The sequence below is a fragment of the Cariama cristata genome, unplaced genomic scaffold (assembly GCF_000690535.1).
Source record: "Cariama cristata isolate BGI_N322 unplaced genomic scaffold, ASM69053v1 scaffold8597, whole genome shotgun sequence".
Lineage (NCBI taxonomy): Eukaryota > Metazoa > Chordata > Aves > Cariamiformes > Cariamidae > Cariama > Cariama cristata.
This window is the reverse complement of record NW_009624881.1, coordinates 1-13,262: the sequence shown is the minus strand read 5'-3', so window position 1 is coordinate 13,262 and position 13,262 is coordinate 1. Positions and strand designations below refer to the sequence as shown.

Genomic DNA, 13,262 nt, shown 5'->3' with positions numbered 1-13,262 from the left:
CGGGCCTTGGGCGCCCCCCGCCCCCAGGCCTCTCCTCCCGGGCTCCAGGGTCCCTCAGCCCCGCGCACCGGCCCGGGGCCCTGGGACGCCTGCTTTTTAACAGATCCTCCCGGTTTAGTCCCGGTAATCGTTCCCTGAAGGCCTGGGGTGAAACCTGCGCTCGGCTCTGGGATGCGGCTGCCTTAGCGTGAGGCATTAAACCGGAGTTTTTCCTCAGATGAAGTTATCCGCAAGCGACTTCTGATCGATGGCGATGGTGCTGGTGACGACAGGCGGATCAATTTGTTGGTGAAGAGTTTCATTAAGTGGTGTAATTCCGGATCTCAAGAGGAAGGGTATTTGTTTTCTGTTTTTTTGTTTTGTTTTGTTTTTGGTTTTGTTTTTTTTTTAAGTCTTGAACCTGATTAGCTTGCATTTCAGTGGAAAACTGGGCTTGATGCGTTTTGAAAAGATCCGTGTTAAAATGTATACATCAGCTTTTCGGTATGGCTCTGTGGTGTTTTCAGTACAAACACCGAGCGCTGTGGTAGGAGATGAGGACTAGAGACGGGTCAGAAATTACTGAAGGCTGCAGGCTGTATCATGAAATCTGCCAGTGCTGCTCAAATACCCTGAGGATTGTCATGCCGCTGCGTGATCTGTCTGGGAGTCCTGCTATTATAACAGGATCATGACTCGAATATTTTAGTTGGCAGTTCTGCATTTGTTCTGTTAGGGAAGGGTAGTACTGCTTGTATTTCTGCTGCTGTGGTTCTCTTGTTTGTGTTTTGTTTTTTTTTTAAACAGGCTAAAGTAGTAAGAGATGAGTGAGAACGTGGTGTTCTGCTGTGGGGTCCATAGTACTACTGGATATAAATTCCCGGAGGACATATGTAACAATTGTGTACAGAGGAGCACTGCAGTATTAAAATACTAATCTCCGTGGTCACAGAGCCAGCTCTAGCTGGCAAGTTTATAAGCCGCGGATCAGTCTACCCAGTGCTTTAGTACTCACTTTACACCTATAGGGACATGATGGTGGAATTAATGGGGGCAATTTTTCTAACTGCACTTTCAAAAAACTATACATTGAATCTTTGAAATATTTTGTTTATTTAATAATTGTTATTTAATTGTTCCTTATGCTACATGAGGCTTTGTTTTCTTGTTTTGTAAAGGTAGGGGGTATTTTTATGCTGTTTAGGAATAAATATCTTGTCTGTTTTCAGTTACAGCCAGTACCAACGAATGCTGAGTACTTTATCACAGTGTGAATTTTCAATGGGAAAAACTCTTCTGGTGTATGATATGAACCTGAGAGAAATGGAAAATTATGAAAAAATCTATAAGGATATAGGTAAAGATGAGAAAATATTACTGTTTTCTGTTTGACAATTTCTCTTTTATGAACAAGCTCGAGCCAGTTCTGGTGAACATAATAAATACATATGATGAGTGGGTTTAGGGTGTTTTTTTTTCTTTTTCTTGATAGGTAGCACTCATACATATGCTGTAAGAATCTTGTCACTATATAAAATACATACAAATAAAAGCTTTTTTAACTTATTGAAGTGTAGGTAGTTTTGAAGCTGATGGAGCTAGCATGCCAACATGTCACAATCGGCTCTTTATCTTTTTATAAGTTAGCAGAATGGCTTGTTGACATGTATTGTTTGATTTCAATATAACTGTATACTTTTTTTTTAAAAAGAAAATAGTATAGCTGCAGCACATGAGAAGATTTCTGAATGCAAAAAGCAAATCCTGCAAGCAAAAAGGATTCGAAAAAATCGCCAAGGTAAAGAGCAATATTGGTATTTACATTGCTCAGTTTCATTATCTTTTAAAATACATTGTATTAGAAAACAGATTCCAAATTTTTAAAAGTGCAAGGGAATATACTGGCGTCATGAATACTACATTTAGTCTCAGAGGTTCCCACTACTGAAAATTTTTGGTGGATGAGTACTGTGTCCAGTTCTGGGCCCCGCACTTCAAGAAGGACGTTGAGGTGCTGGAGCGAGTCCAGAGAAGGGCAATGAAACTGGTGAAGGGCCTGGAGGGCAAGTCTTATGAGGAATGGCTGAGGGAGCTGGGGTGGTTTAGCCTGGAGAAGAGGCTGAGGGAAGACCTTGTCACTCTCTACAACTACCCAAAAGGAGGTTGTAGCGAAGTTGGGGTCGGCCTCTTCTCCCAGGCAGCTAGTGACAGGACAAGAGGGCATAGTCACCAACTGTGCCAGGGGAGGTTCAGGTTAGACATTAGGAGGCATTTCTTCACAGAAAGGGTCATTAGGCATTGGAATGGGCTGCCCAGGGAGGTTGTGGAGTCCCCATCCCTGGAGGTGTTCAGGAAGACTGGACATGGCACTTAGTGCTGTGGTCTAGTTGACATGGTGGTGTTAGGGCAAAGGTTGGACTCTGTGATCCCAGAGGTCTCTTCCAACATAGTTGATTCTGAGAGGTAGGCAAGATTGAACCAGTAGGTCTCAATGACATGCAACATCAGGAGAGACTAAACAGTAGTTCAGAGAGATGTTTTCAGGCCAAAGAAAAGCAACCAAAAGCATCCTGTCACAATTCAGGTGACTTGAGAAGAACTAAGGCACATTATTAACAGCAAGACAAGAGTTGAATAGACTTATACCCAGTGCTGAAGATCTGCAAGTGTATTCCTTCAGCTCTTAAGGGAGGGTAGTATCTCGGCATACACAGAGACAGTGGTGCCAGTTACACACCCAACAGCTCTGTATGTGTGCTTAGTGAATACCTGTTATGAGAGGTGTATTTTTTCCCTACTCTTAAAAGTATGTGCTGATAATTTCAATTGAAACTTAGAGCATTTCCCTGTGAAACTGTCTTATCAAAAGATTAGCAATCGAGGAGAAGCAAGAATTTGTTTTTTCTTGACAAATGAAATGCAAAAAGAAAATGTTTAAGAGTAAGACAGATGAAAGATTTGAAGTACAACTGTTTGATCAATTTTGTGGATAATTTTAGACTCAACTGGGAATTAAAAAACCTTAACCAGCATTAATGCAGGATGTATTCCAAAATACCAGGATGTAAATTCTTGCATTTACACAAGCATAGGTCTGAAATGTTTGCTTTTTGATATGTTCTGTCCAGCCTGCAGCACAGATTTTTCCATGTGAATGAGGTAGTTGGCATACGTACAATCTTACTGTCAGTAAATGGCTATGTTAGTTGCCTATATAACCATAACATTGTTCTTAATGTGTAATACAGGTTTTTTTTTTAAAAAAAACCTGTTTCTCATGCAGCATTTCATACTTTTTTCTAAAAATCTTAAATGTTTTTGTGTAACATCTTATCAGCACCATTTTCTGTACATATACATTAGACTGTATCTAAAACCAATGCTTATGAATCATACACAAAAGACCAAACGTGCAGCAATGCAGAGCTATCTAAAGGTCATGTTGTCTGGCCTCATCCTTTGCGAATCACTAGCACTGGGTAAGTTTGAGTGAGTAGATAATGGCCTACAATCATATCTGTAGTTTATTAAAAATCTGTTTTGATGTCATCGTCTAGTTTGAAATGTTATAGCACGGTTTATATACATTTTTATATGTGTATATTTGCAGGTAGTTTTTTATATATGTATGGTGTTATGTACAAGTTTGAAAAATGTTAGGACAGTTTTTCAAGAAGGAGACAGAATCTTGTACCTGATTTTTTTATTCTTGAATCAATACTTTCAGAATTATTCAGGCTAACTATTTAAATTTCTTTCAGAATATGATGCATTGGCCAAAGTCATACAGCACCATCCAGACAGACATGAAACACTGAAGTAAGTATGAGTCTACTTTGAATTATAATAAGGCAGTAAGCTAGAAGTTACCAGGTTTGACATGTCCTTGATTTCAGTTTGACCTTTCCTCGCTTTGCTGTAACTTCTTTTGACACAAGAAAAACTTGGGTTTTGTTTTAAAATTATGCCCTTATCAGCTTTCTTTAATTAATCTCCCATCTGTATGGGTTCAGAAGCTTTGCTAATCATTTTGTAATTGAAATTTTTCCATTATTAAGGTGAATAAGTGAGCTCAGATGTAAATGCACCTCTGATGTTAGTTTACCAGGGATGAGTTGCTCAGAACAGAGAGTGGGGAAGTGCTGTAAAGTGCGCCAGCAAGGGATTCAGTAGTCACACAAAATACATAACACACGAGCAAGTAAGGTGGAATGAGAGAAAGCAGGAGAAAGCTCTTAGGTTTTTATCTTTTCCTTCTAGTAGTTCCTGCATGCCCGGTTATAAATTACTACATTGCGTACCACAATATAACCTGCCCTGGCACGCAGGTTAGACCTACCAGTTGTCCAACTCGTCTTGCATGTAACTTACAGCATTGCTTGTGTCATTGTTGGATTTGGATCGCTATCTGTGCTTTTGGGTCATTTTGAGCAGTTGTGGCGAGATAATCTTTTTAACTTTATCAAGCTACAGAAAAATTGCAGGACTCGTTGCATCTATGAGTTTGTTCTTCTTAACCTAATTAAAGATGTAGTATGGAGTTACTGTTCTTAAGTGCAGCTTGTGCCTATCCTGTTGCCCACTTTCAGTGAAATTGCAGAAGGAGACTGTCTTTTCACATTCCGTTGTCTTTCATAGCAAAAGGAAGATTTTTGATTGTATTATTACCCTAATAATAGAATTTTAATAGCTATAAGCCACTAAGGATATTTCACACATTTCTTTCTTGTATGTTGTTTTTCTGTGCCTTGATTTCATTAGCACAACTTTGATTATTCCAGGCAATTCTCATGAGGCTTGACTGCTTCTTACTTCATTAGTCAGGCATGTGCCATTTATCAAGTGAGGCTTCATAACAAAGAATTATCAAAAGTGACGTTTTTCAGATAAATCAATTGATTAAGAATGGAAACAACTAAATGATAATACTTTTCTTCCTAGAAGATGCCAGGTTGTTTAGGTTTGGAGGGGTTGTTCTAATTTTGCTTAACATATCCAAGCATAAGTTTCTTAAGGAATGCTAGAAATGGTGGTAAGTTACAGATAGTAAATTTGGCATTTTGTCTTTTCTTAAACTTAATTTTGTAATCTCTTTAGGAGAGTGTATTACAGTTAGAAATAGCAGTGTGTTCATCCACTGGAACACTGGCTACAGTGTAAGCCCTTTTGTCCTTAGTCCTTCGTACCTGTAGTCAAAGACACAGACTTGAACTATAGCAGTGTGTGATCCCCCATTTTACAGATGGGGAAATAAGACATAGTAATAGGATGGAACATTTTTAAAGGGCCCTTGGTACATAGGTGTTTTAAATATAAGAACTAGATGAAATTTTCATCCAATGTTTTAATTACACGGCTTCCTTTCTCTCCAGTTTGAGAAAACTATACAGAAAATCATACTATGAACCAAGAAGGACCACCCTTAAATCAGAATGGAGGAAGCCTCACTAACAATGTTAGACTTTTCATGGAACTCTTAATCACTAAAAACACTTGAGAAAACTTCTTGTGAGGAGAAATGTCATGGGTTATTGCGAGAGTTACATTTATAGCTTTTGCAGGTTATATGGCACAATAGGACAAAGTTCAGAAAAATACTTTCTGTATGCTTTTAAGGGACTGTTTCTTGGAACAACTAGTCATACAGCATGAAAGAAGAGAAGCTGTTATCAGCTTAGTCACAAGTAATGCGCAGGAGCCAATTCAGGAAGTGACAGGAGCTGAACTACTAAATGGCAGTGCCCACAGTGTAATTAGATGCAGTATCAGAAGAGCTGTTAAGAGGACCAAGAAATGACACCGAGTCTTAGAAAAGGAGACACAAAAATGAGAAGGCTAGGCAAAGATTCTCTGGAGTGGAAAGTAAAAAAGTAAATTTCCAGATGTAGCATGGATGTTACTAGAAATAAATTGCATGTCTTCTTGCAGTCTGCTTATACCTGACAGCACAGTGTAAACAGCAAGATTTGGCCAAATGGAAGTCTTTCAGAAACTAGAAACCAAAAACTAGCAAAATCACTGTATGAGCCTATAGCCTGTTTCCATTAAAGGAAGGGATAATACCACACCCTGCCCTCTTTCAGGCATTCCCTTCAAGGTACCAAGCATACTGGCTCAAAAAAAGACAACACCCTCAGGTACCACTAAAACAGACCTTTCTCCCAGCCATCCTGAATTACTTAGGACTTGGAGGCCTTTTTGTGGTTCCCAGCCCAGACTAGTTGCAGCAGCTGTGGGTGCTTCAGAAAAAAAAGTTTTATTTCCTTGCTGAGCCCTGTGTGGCCCTGCCTGCTAGTTAATCAGGGGTGGTCAGCCTCAATCCACTTCACCTTTAAAGAAACAGATCGTTCACATTGCATGGAGCAGAAATTATGGTAAGCATTAGCAGAAAAGTAGAAGGGCCAAACTGGAGGTTTGAGTGTAAGAGTTGACGCTCCATCCTCATTTGAAAGCTAGTGTACATTATGGTACCTGTTATTCTTTGCCCTAGTTCAAAAGGGATTGTGGTGGTCCATGGTGGGTCCAAGTGAGAACAGAAAACAATCAAACGCTTGCAGAAAGATCCCAAAGAGGTGTTGAAAGATGATGTATTTCAGAAGGATATGAGTAATAATGAAGATTTTAAGAGTTGCATGTTTCCTTTATCTCTTAATGCCAGAGGCAATCAATTAAAGTAAAAGCTAGCATTTGAGAAGGAAATGAGTATTTATATGGATCACAGTGTTAAATTCCGTGGGCTGAGGCATAAGCTATCTCATGTAGTTTCATCAAAAATGTGGATTATTCTACATATGCCTACTGTAAAGTGTACATGTTATCCAGTACTCTCTTTGGTTAGGCCATTGTCAGAGATAAGGTCCTTGACTGTGTGTGGTCGACTGTTGTGTCTGGGAATTGTTGTGTTTGTATATTGGGTATGTAAGTTTATCAAATATGTTCTCCGTGCTGATGCTGTGTTTTTATTTAATCTACTCATGTCAACATAAAAAAAAAATCTCTGAAGTAGTGAAGCCTATGAAAATGCCATAGGTGTTTAATATAACCTGTTCCTTTAACTTTCGTTGTATGGTCAAGTAAATAACATGTTTGTGGCAAGACTGAATTGTAACGGTCCGAATGTCCAGTGTACAACTGTATTCCAGCTTGGAGGCCTTGTTTTCTGTAAAAAGTCCTGAAATAACAAGTTTATGACATAGTAGTTCAGCATCTATGTGAAGTGGACTTTCCTCTGTGTAATTTCATTTGTTATGAAATTTGTTTACCTATGCTGTTTGTTCAATGGTTCTTTTTCCTCTACTTAGTTCAAATCTATTTTGCCAGAATTTTACAGAACTTTTAAAAAATACTATGACAATTTCTTTTCAGGCAGCTAGAAGCTTTGGGAAAAGAACTGCAACATCTTTCTCACATCAAAGAAAACGTTGAAGATAAGGTAGGTTTTTCATAGAGATTGTTATATAATAATTTATTAGGAACATAATTAATGGAGACTCTGCTATGGGTTGTTTGGCTGTATGTTCTCTGTTTCCTAAAATATGTATTTTATCATTCCAGTTGGAGCTGAGAAGAAAGCAGTTTCATGTTCTCCTGAGCACCATCCATGAACTTCAGCAAACCCTGGAGAGTAAGTGGGGTTCTTAGGTAATATATGTAACTGGGTTGAGTTTCAGCGGATCAAAAGGAATCAGAGCTTCCAGCAGTGGGCTAGCTATGTGCAATTGAGGTTGGTGACCTCTTGCATCGGCAGCATGTTTTTTCCCAATAGTAGGCCACAGCCTAAGACTGAACGGAATTTTTTTCTTCTACAAGCTAGCCACTGTGTAATTTCCTGACTAGCTTCAGGTTAATCTGTAGGCAACAGACTGCTTTAAAACATGGGGATGTAGAATAGCAGAAGGTTGGTTTTTTAAAACAGATAAAAGTGTTTCTTACAGAAAAGTATTATTGTGCATATTTCCAAACTTACTTGTATAATTCCTGTTTCAGTAGTTTTGAATGTGTCACTGCCATCATGGTATCGTTTGAGACTTTTCTAAAAAGAAATTGGAATACAGGAAAGCTAAATGACTTACCTACTCACTGAGTCTGTAATAGAGCAGGGACTAAAACCGTCATATCCAAGAGCTAAATTCAGGAATTTAGTCATACTCATCTTTTGTCATACAAATACTTAGTATTTTTAAATCGATGCTTATTTTTCATGCTGTAATATGGATAATATTGTTTAAAATATTATTTGCTGGATATTTGCTGTGTCTTTCAAAGATGGAATAATTGGTATAGCCTTTGAGCGTGACCTGATTAAGTACATAGATGGCTATAAGAGCAGACTTTCATTCTCTAAGGCCGTCTAGATCTTCTTAAGCAGAATGAACTGTTAATCCTAGGTGCACTTTAGCAGAAGGTTATTGTTCTTAGGTGTTACTAATACTTGGTTAAGTATTAGTCTCTGAAACACATTTTCATATGAAAGTATACCTTACCTTTCAGCTTCTAGGATTTTGTGAAGGAAGTAACATTTTAGTGGAAGGCACAGCTTCAGCTTGAAATAAATAAACCATTAATAGGCAGAGAGAAGCCATGTAGTTTCAAGCAATCTGGTACTGTTTGCTTGAATTGATACTACAGGATTTACCTCATGTTTCCTGTAATAGCTGTTACACATAACAGCCCTAAAAGCTTTGAAGGATTTTTTTCATTTGAACATAGCATTTTGTATAATGGGATACTCAACTACACCTTTAAGGCAATCAGCATAAAATATTTGTGGGACACAGCTCTGCAATATAGTCTGTAAATACAACCAAGCATGTTTGACTAACAGTAATATTGCATTTCAGATGACGAAAAACTTTCAGAAGCTGAAGAATCTCAGGAAACTCAGATGGAAACAGAGACCAAACAGTAGATGTAATATGAAGACTGACCATACTATTGAAGAATGTCCAAGTGTCTTCACTTTGTGTTGAAACCAACAGTAAGAGAGATGGAGCCGAAAAAGTTTTCTACTGCTTCTGTGAATTTTTATACAAAAATACTTGTTTTGCTTATGCTTCAGGGAAAAAGAGTTACAGATGTGTGCAGACAGGTACTTTGCGTTAATCCACAAACTTTGTAATTTGTGACAAGAAATATATTTTGTTTTACAAAGGATGAAGTTTCTGCACAGTACTTGTGAACTAAGGTGTTTGCAAAGCATTGTCAATAAAAGATGTTTACAAAGACTGCCTGCTAAAAATAGGAAATTGAACCTGATAGTAAGGGCTCCTTTTCTTACTTGACATTGGACTGAGGGCAACGCATCTTTGCATGAGTCCCAGCTTCCACACCCTAGTCCAGACGGGACCTAAAACTGAACTAAGTAGGGTCTTAATTTTTCAAAGCAGCTTCCGTTTTAGAACTTACCTGTGACTAGACACTAGAATTTGCTACTTTCATATGAAACAAATTACTTCTATAGAATTAATGCTTGTCAAGGGGTGTAAAACAACAAAAAATTTACTGTACTAGCTTTACTTTTTTTCGTAAGGTGATGCGAAGAAATGCGATGATCTGAGCCTCGCTATGCTGTGTTCTGTGCAACCACATCAAAAGTCGTATTTTGAAACGACATGTTTAAAATGGCAATTTGAAAGCTTTGTTCTTGTAGAACCAGGAATCTAATCCTGATACTATTTATAATCTGCTTCTGGATTTTTATCTGTCAATTGACTATTATGAAATATATCGTAGTTCCTGAAACAGATGGTAGAACCCTTCCTTTCTCATTATGACAAACGGAAGCAGTAGTGCAGCAATCACCACGTTAAAGAATCTCAGATACTTTTATTATTAATAGGAAAGGTGGAATCTATCCGCCTGGGTCATCCTGCAGTCCGAGCAGTGTGCTGGGAGGTAGGAAAAACAAGTTTCAACCTTCCCAACAAGATAAGAGAATTGAGTATGCTCAGCTCTTGTAAGGCAGGCAGGAAGGAACGAGGGGCAGCAGTAGGTCATGTCACTACCTGTTAGCAATGTTCTAAAAACACTTGTTACATCAAGCTTTCCGATGGTTTGGGTAAAGGGAACACATTTTGGATCACACTCAGACTGTCATAAGCATATGTGGTTGAAGTAAAATAACGATGTTATACAGAATAGAGCCTCCTCATCAAACTGGGTGACAGCTGAGGGGGATTTTCAGGATCATGACTTTGGACTTTTATAGTCTAAATGCCATATAATTCCCACTCTCAGTGGCTGTGGCTCTATGTGCATTGGGCTGAACAGACAGATCTGAGCTTGTTTTGCTCGCATTCCAAGTTTGCTAAAGGCAAGCCAGCTGAACAAGAAGTCACACAACTTCAGTAGCGCAGTGCTGCCTTGGACTAATAAGCTGTCAAAAGTCTTCTAGTTCACAGCTGGTCAGCTGAGAACACAAGGGAAGCTCAGGTTTGCCTGATAGAGCCTGTGTAGACATGCAGTGCTTCTCACGCACTTTACATTTTGTAATCTGGGGGGAGCGGGTAAGCAAACAAAAGGGATTTAATATGAAAAATACACTGTCAAAAAGTATTTAGTGTTCTGTGTTTTTTCCCCTCCTAACAACAGTGAATAGTAAAATATTTTGTAAGGCAGCAATACTAAATTATTGCCAAATCAGGGAGGAGTCACTTTCATGAACGTATGAAGATCATAAATGACAGTCTCAAGACACTTTTAAAGCATATTAACATTTTTTGTGGTTGAAAGGCCCTCCCTGTGAGCTACCGGGATTGTATTTTGGTGCAGAGGTGGATGATAGTTACCAGCTAAAAATGGTCTCAGTAACAGCATTGTCATGAAAACCTCAAATTTTTCCATTCATTGGTCTACGCAGTTCTTTGGAAATTATTTGGATCACTCAAGTATCTTATCGCAGAACTTGTGCTGCTCTGTATAGAACCAGACCAGAAACATGCCAATGCGTGAGTCTGTCCCTCTGCTAAGGAATACATACACAGAAACAAAAGTTATATGGAAGAGAAGCAATATGAACACACGGCAAAGTAAGGTGTATATTCTAGTTTGAATTGCAGTGATGCAATCTTGAAAAGAAATTACTGCCCTAGAAAATCAAGTCACCCTAGAGCAATGTGGCAGCAAGAGGGTGATGTCACCGTGCCGCCTTGGAGAGCGACATCCGTTCGTTGCAAATGCAGCCTCAGTGGGACATCCGAAATACTTGCTCCTATTTTTTTCGGTATTTATACCTCTAGCCTCTTGAACATTACATTTGTACTAAAAGAGAAACAAAACCAAATGAAACTCTAATACTGGGCAACGTTTAACCTGCTGTGTTACTAAGCCCCAAGTTCCAGGTTCAAATCTGCTCTGCCTATGTTGGAAATGTGTATCTGCATCCGCTTTATTCTTCTATTTAAGTTTTCTTTATGTCCCGTTTCCAATGCACAGATGATAGTTACTGTTTTATCCCTGCCTGGAAAGCTGTCCTCTATGATGCCACTTAGCTGCATTGACTCTAAATAGACATGTATAAAAAAATCTGTAAGTACATAAACTCAGGATCCCAACGACACTATTTAAATAAGAAATCTTTCCTGTGTTTATGGTTTACCTTGCCCCTATCTGAGCTGAAAGATGATTAAATGCCTAAATGCTCCATCTTAATGCCATTGCCATGTGGATGCAAAAAATACAAGCAGAAAGAGAGATGCTGAAGTGATAAGCTGACATTTTCTGTGCCAGGACTTGTTTTTCTGTCCTCTCCAAATGAGAGCGGTAGAGGGGGAGTGGAACATCAGACGAAATTGGTAACTTGGGCAGAATTTTTTAAGAGAGATTTAGTGAGCTCCATGGAGGGATAGAAGAAGGAAGAGAAAGACGGTCACGGTGACACACTGCCAAGCGATGGGCTATCTCTGAATGGTAATTTGAAGACAGCTGCAGCCAGCAAAGAAAATTGCAAAAAAATATGTCCCAAAGATTTATGAGATAGCAATTATTCATTATTTTAGATACTTGTCCTGTAAGTTTTCCAGCTGTCACAGCTGACTTGCACCATGCTTTCCCCAGCTCCTTTACTCAAGTCTCAGGTGGTTCTCCTTTTTTTGTGAGTTTTAAAAAAAAAAAAAAAAATTCAGAAATACAGGCAAGTACTGTTAGTTTTGCTCTGGGAACCTGCGTGATTTTTATTTTCTTGAATACATGCATTAGGGAGATACTATACTAGTGTATGAGCCACTTTATATATGTGTATATGCATGCAACAGACCCCAGGGAAAGCAAGTTACCAATAGAGAAGCGCTCTACCTTTCACGCTTCATCCTGGTGGTCAAACGTGTTCTTGGGTTACCTCAGCCTTCATTTCCCATGTCTATTTTAGTAAACATTATCATCTGTGTTGCAGAAGTCCCTAGAAGCGCCATTCGCAGCCCAGGGCCTGCGTGTTGCTGGGCACCATGCAAAGGCAGAACAAAAAGGCTGTTCCTGCCCGGCTCTACTGGGCAGCACCACAACAGCCGGGACGCAAAGCCGGGCCTGGAGCAGAGCGTCCTGAGCAGAATGTGCACCGCAGCCTGCCTGCAAACACCCTGATCTTCACCCTGGCCTGGCGTGATTCACCTGCCTGCTATCAGCGGGCAAGAAGCCAGCAGGAACCGGCACAGCATCACCGCGTGAGGCTGCTCAGTTACGTGCTGAAGGCACTTGGGGAATGGGATGCCAGGGCTGGGGACCCAGCACATCCCTGCTGACAGGACTTGGCATCCTCATGTCAAGGAGCTTCCCAGGTGTTCAAGAGTAATCCTAAAGCCGGGGACACAGGATCCCGTGGTCTTTGTGCAGGTTAGCAGAGTCCTGAAGGGAAGGATGAGGGGCCTCACACCTCTGTGCAGGGTGAAATGCTGGAGGGCTTGCTCCATAGAAAGAGGAGAGCTAGGTCTGTCCTTGCTAAAGGTTGTGTCGGGCAGTCGCTGCTGGTGTTGCTGGCTGAATGGCAGGAGCTGGTATTAGAGGAACCCATGAGGAAGGAACACGGAAGCAAACTCGTTTTTCTACATCTGTTACATTTGTGGTTTGGGTTGCTTTTGTGCGAGTCCACACGTTTAGTTTACACAAACTACGGCAGCTCCCGGGAGCCAGGCAAGCCGGAGCTGCCAGCGAGGCAGGGCGCTGACTTACACCGCCCAAAGGTTCGGCCCCATGGGCTTGGGGACACCTCTGAAACTCGCACCCAAAATGATTCACCGCTGCACAGACAGGCACCTACTGAAGTACCGCAGAGGCAGGAGGGAGAAGTTAGT

At 40.0% G+C, this 13,262-nt stretch overlaps 1 protein-coding gene across 1 annotated transcript; it reads left to right on the top strand.

Moving 5' to 3' along the window:
- The first annotated feature begins 247 nt into the window (after positions 1-247).
- On the top strand, positions 248-9,189 carry THOC7 (THO complex 7 homolog (Drosophila)). Its single transcript, XM_009703354.1, has 7 exons — positions 248-288; positions 1,209-1,336; positions 1,691-1,777; positions 3,741-3,798; positions 7,345-7,411; positions 7,534-7,603; positions 8,820-9,189. The coding sequence occupies exons 1-7, from the start codon at positions 248-250 to the stop codon at positions 8,885-8,887; spliced, it is 519 nt and encodes a 172-aa protein (XP_009701656.1). The 3' UTR covers positions 8,888-9,189.
- Positions 9,190-13,262: the final 4,073 nt, after the last annotated feature.

Coding starts and splice junctions, on each gene's coding strand:
- THOC7 (XM_009703354.1), top strand. CDS start 248: ATGGCGATGGTGCTGGTGACGACAGGCGGATCAATTTGTTG. Junction 1,778..3,740: donor GATTCGAAAAAATCGCCAAG/GTAAAGAGCAAT, acceptor AATTTCTTTCAG/AATATGATGCATTGGCCAAA. Junction 7,604..8,819: donor ACTTCAGCAAACCCTGGAGA/GTAAGTGGGGTT, acceptor ATTGCATTTCAG/ATGACGAAAAACTTTCAGAA.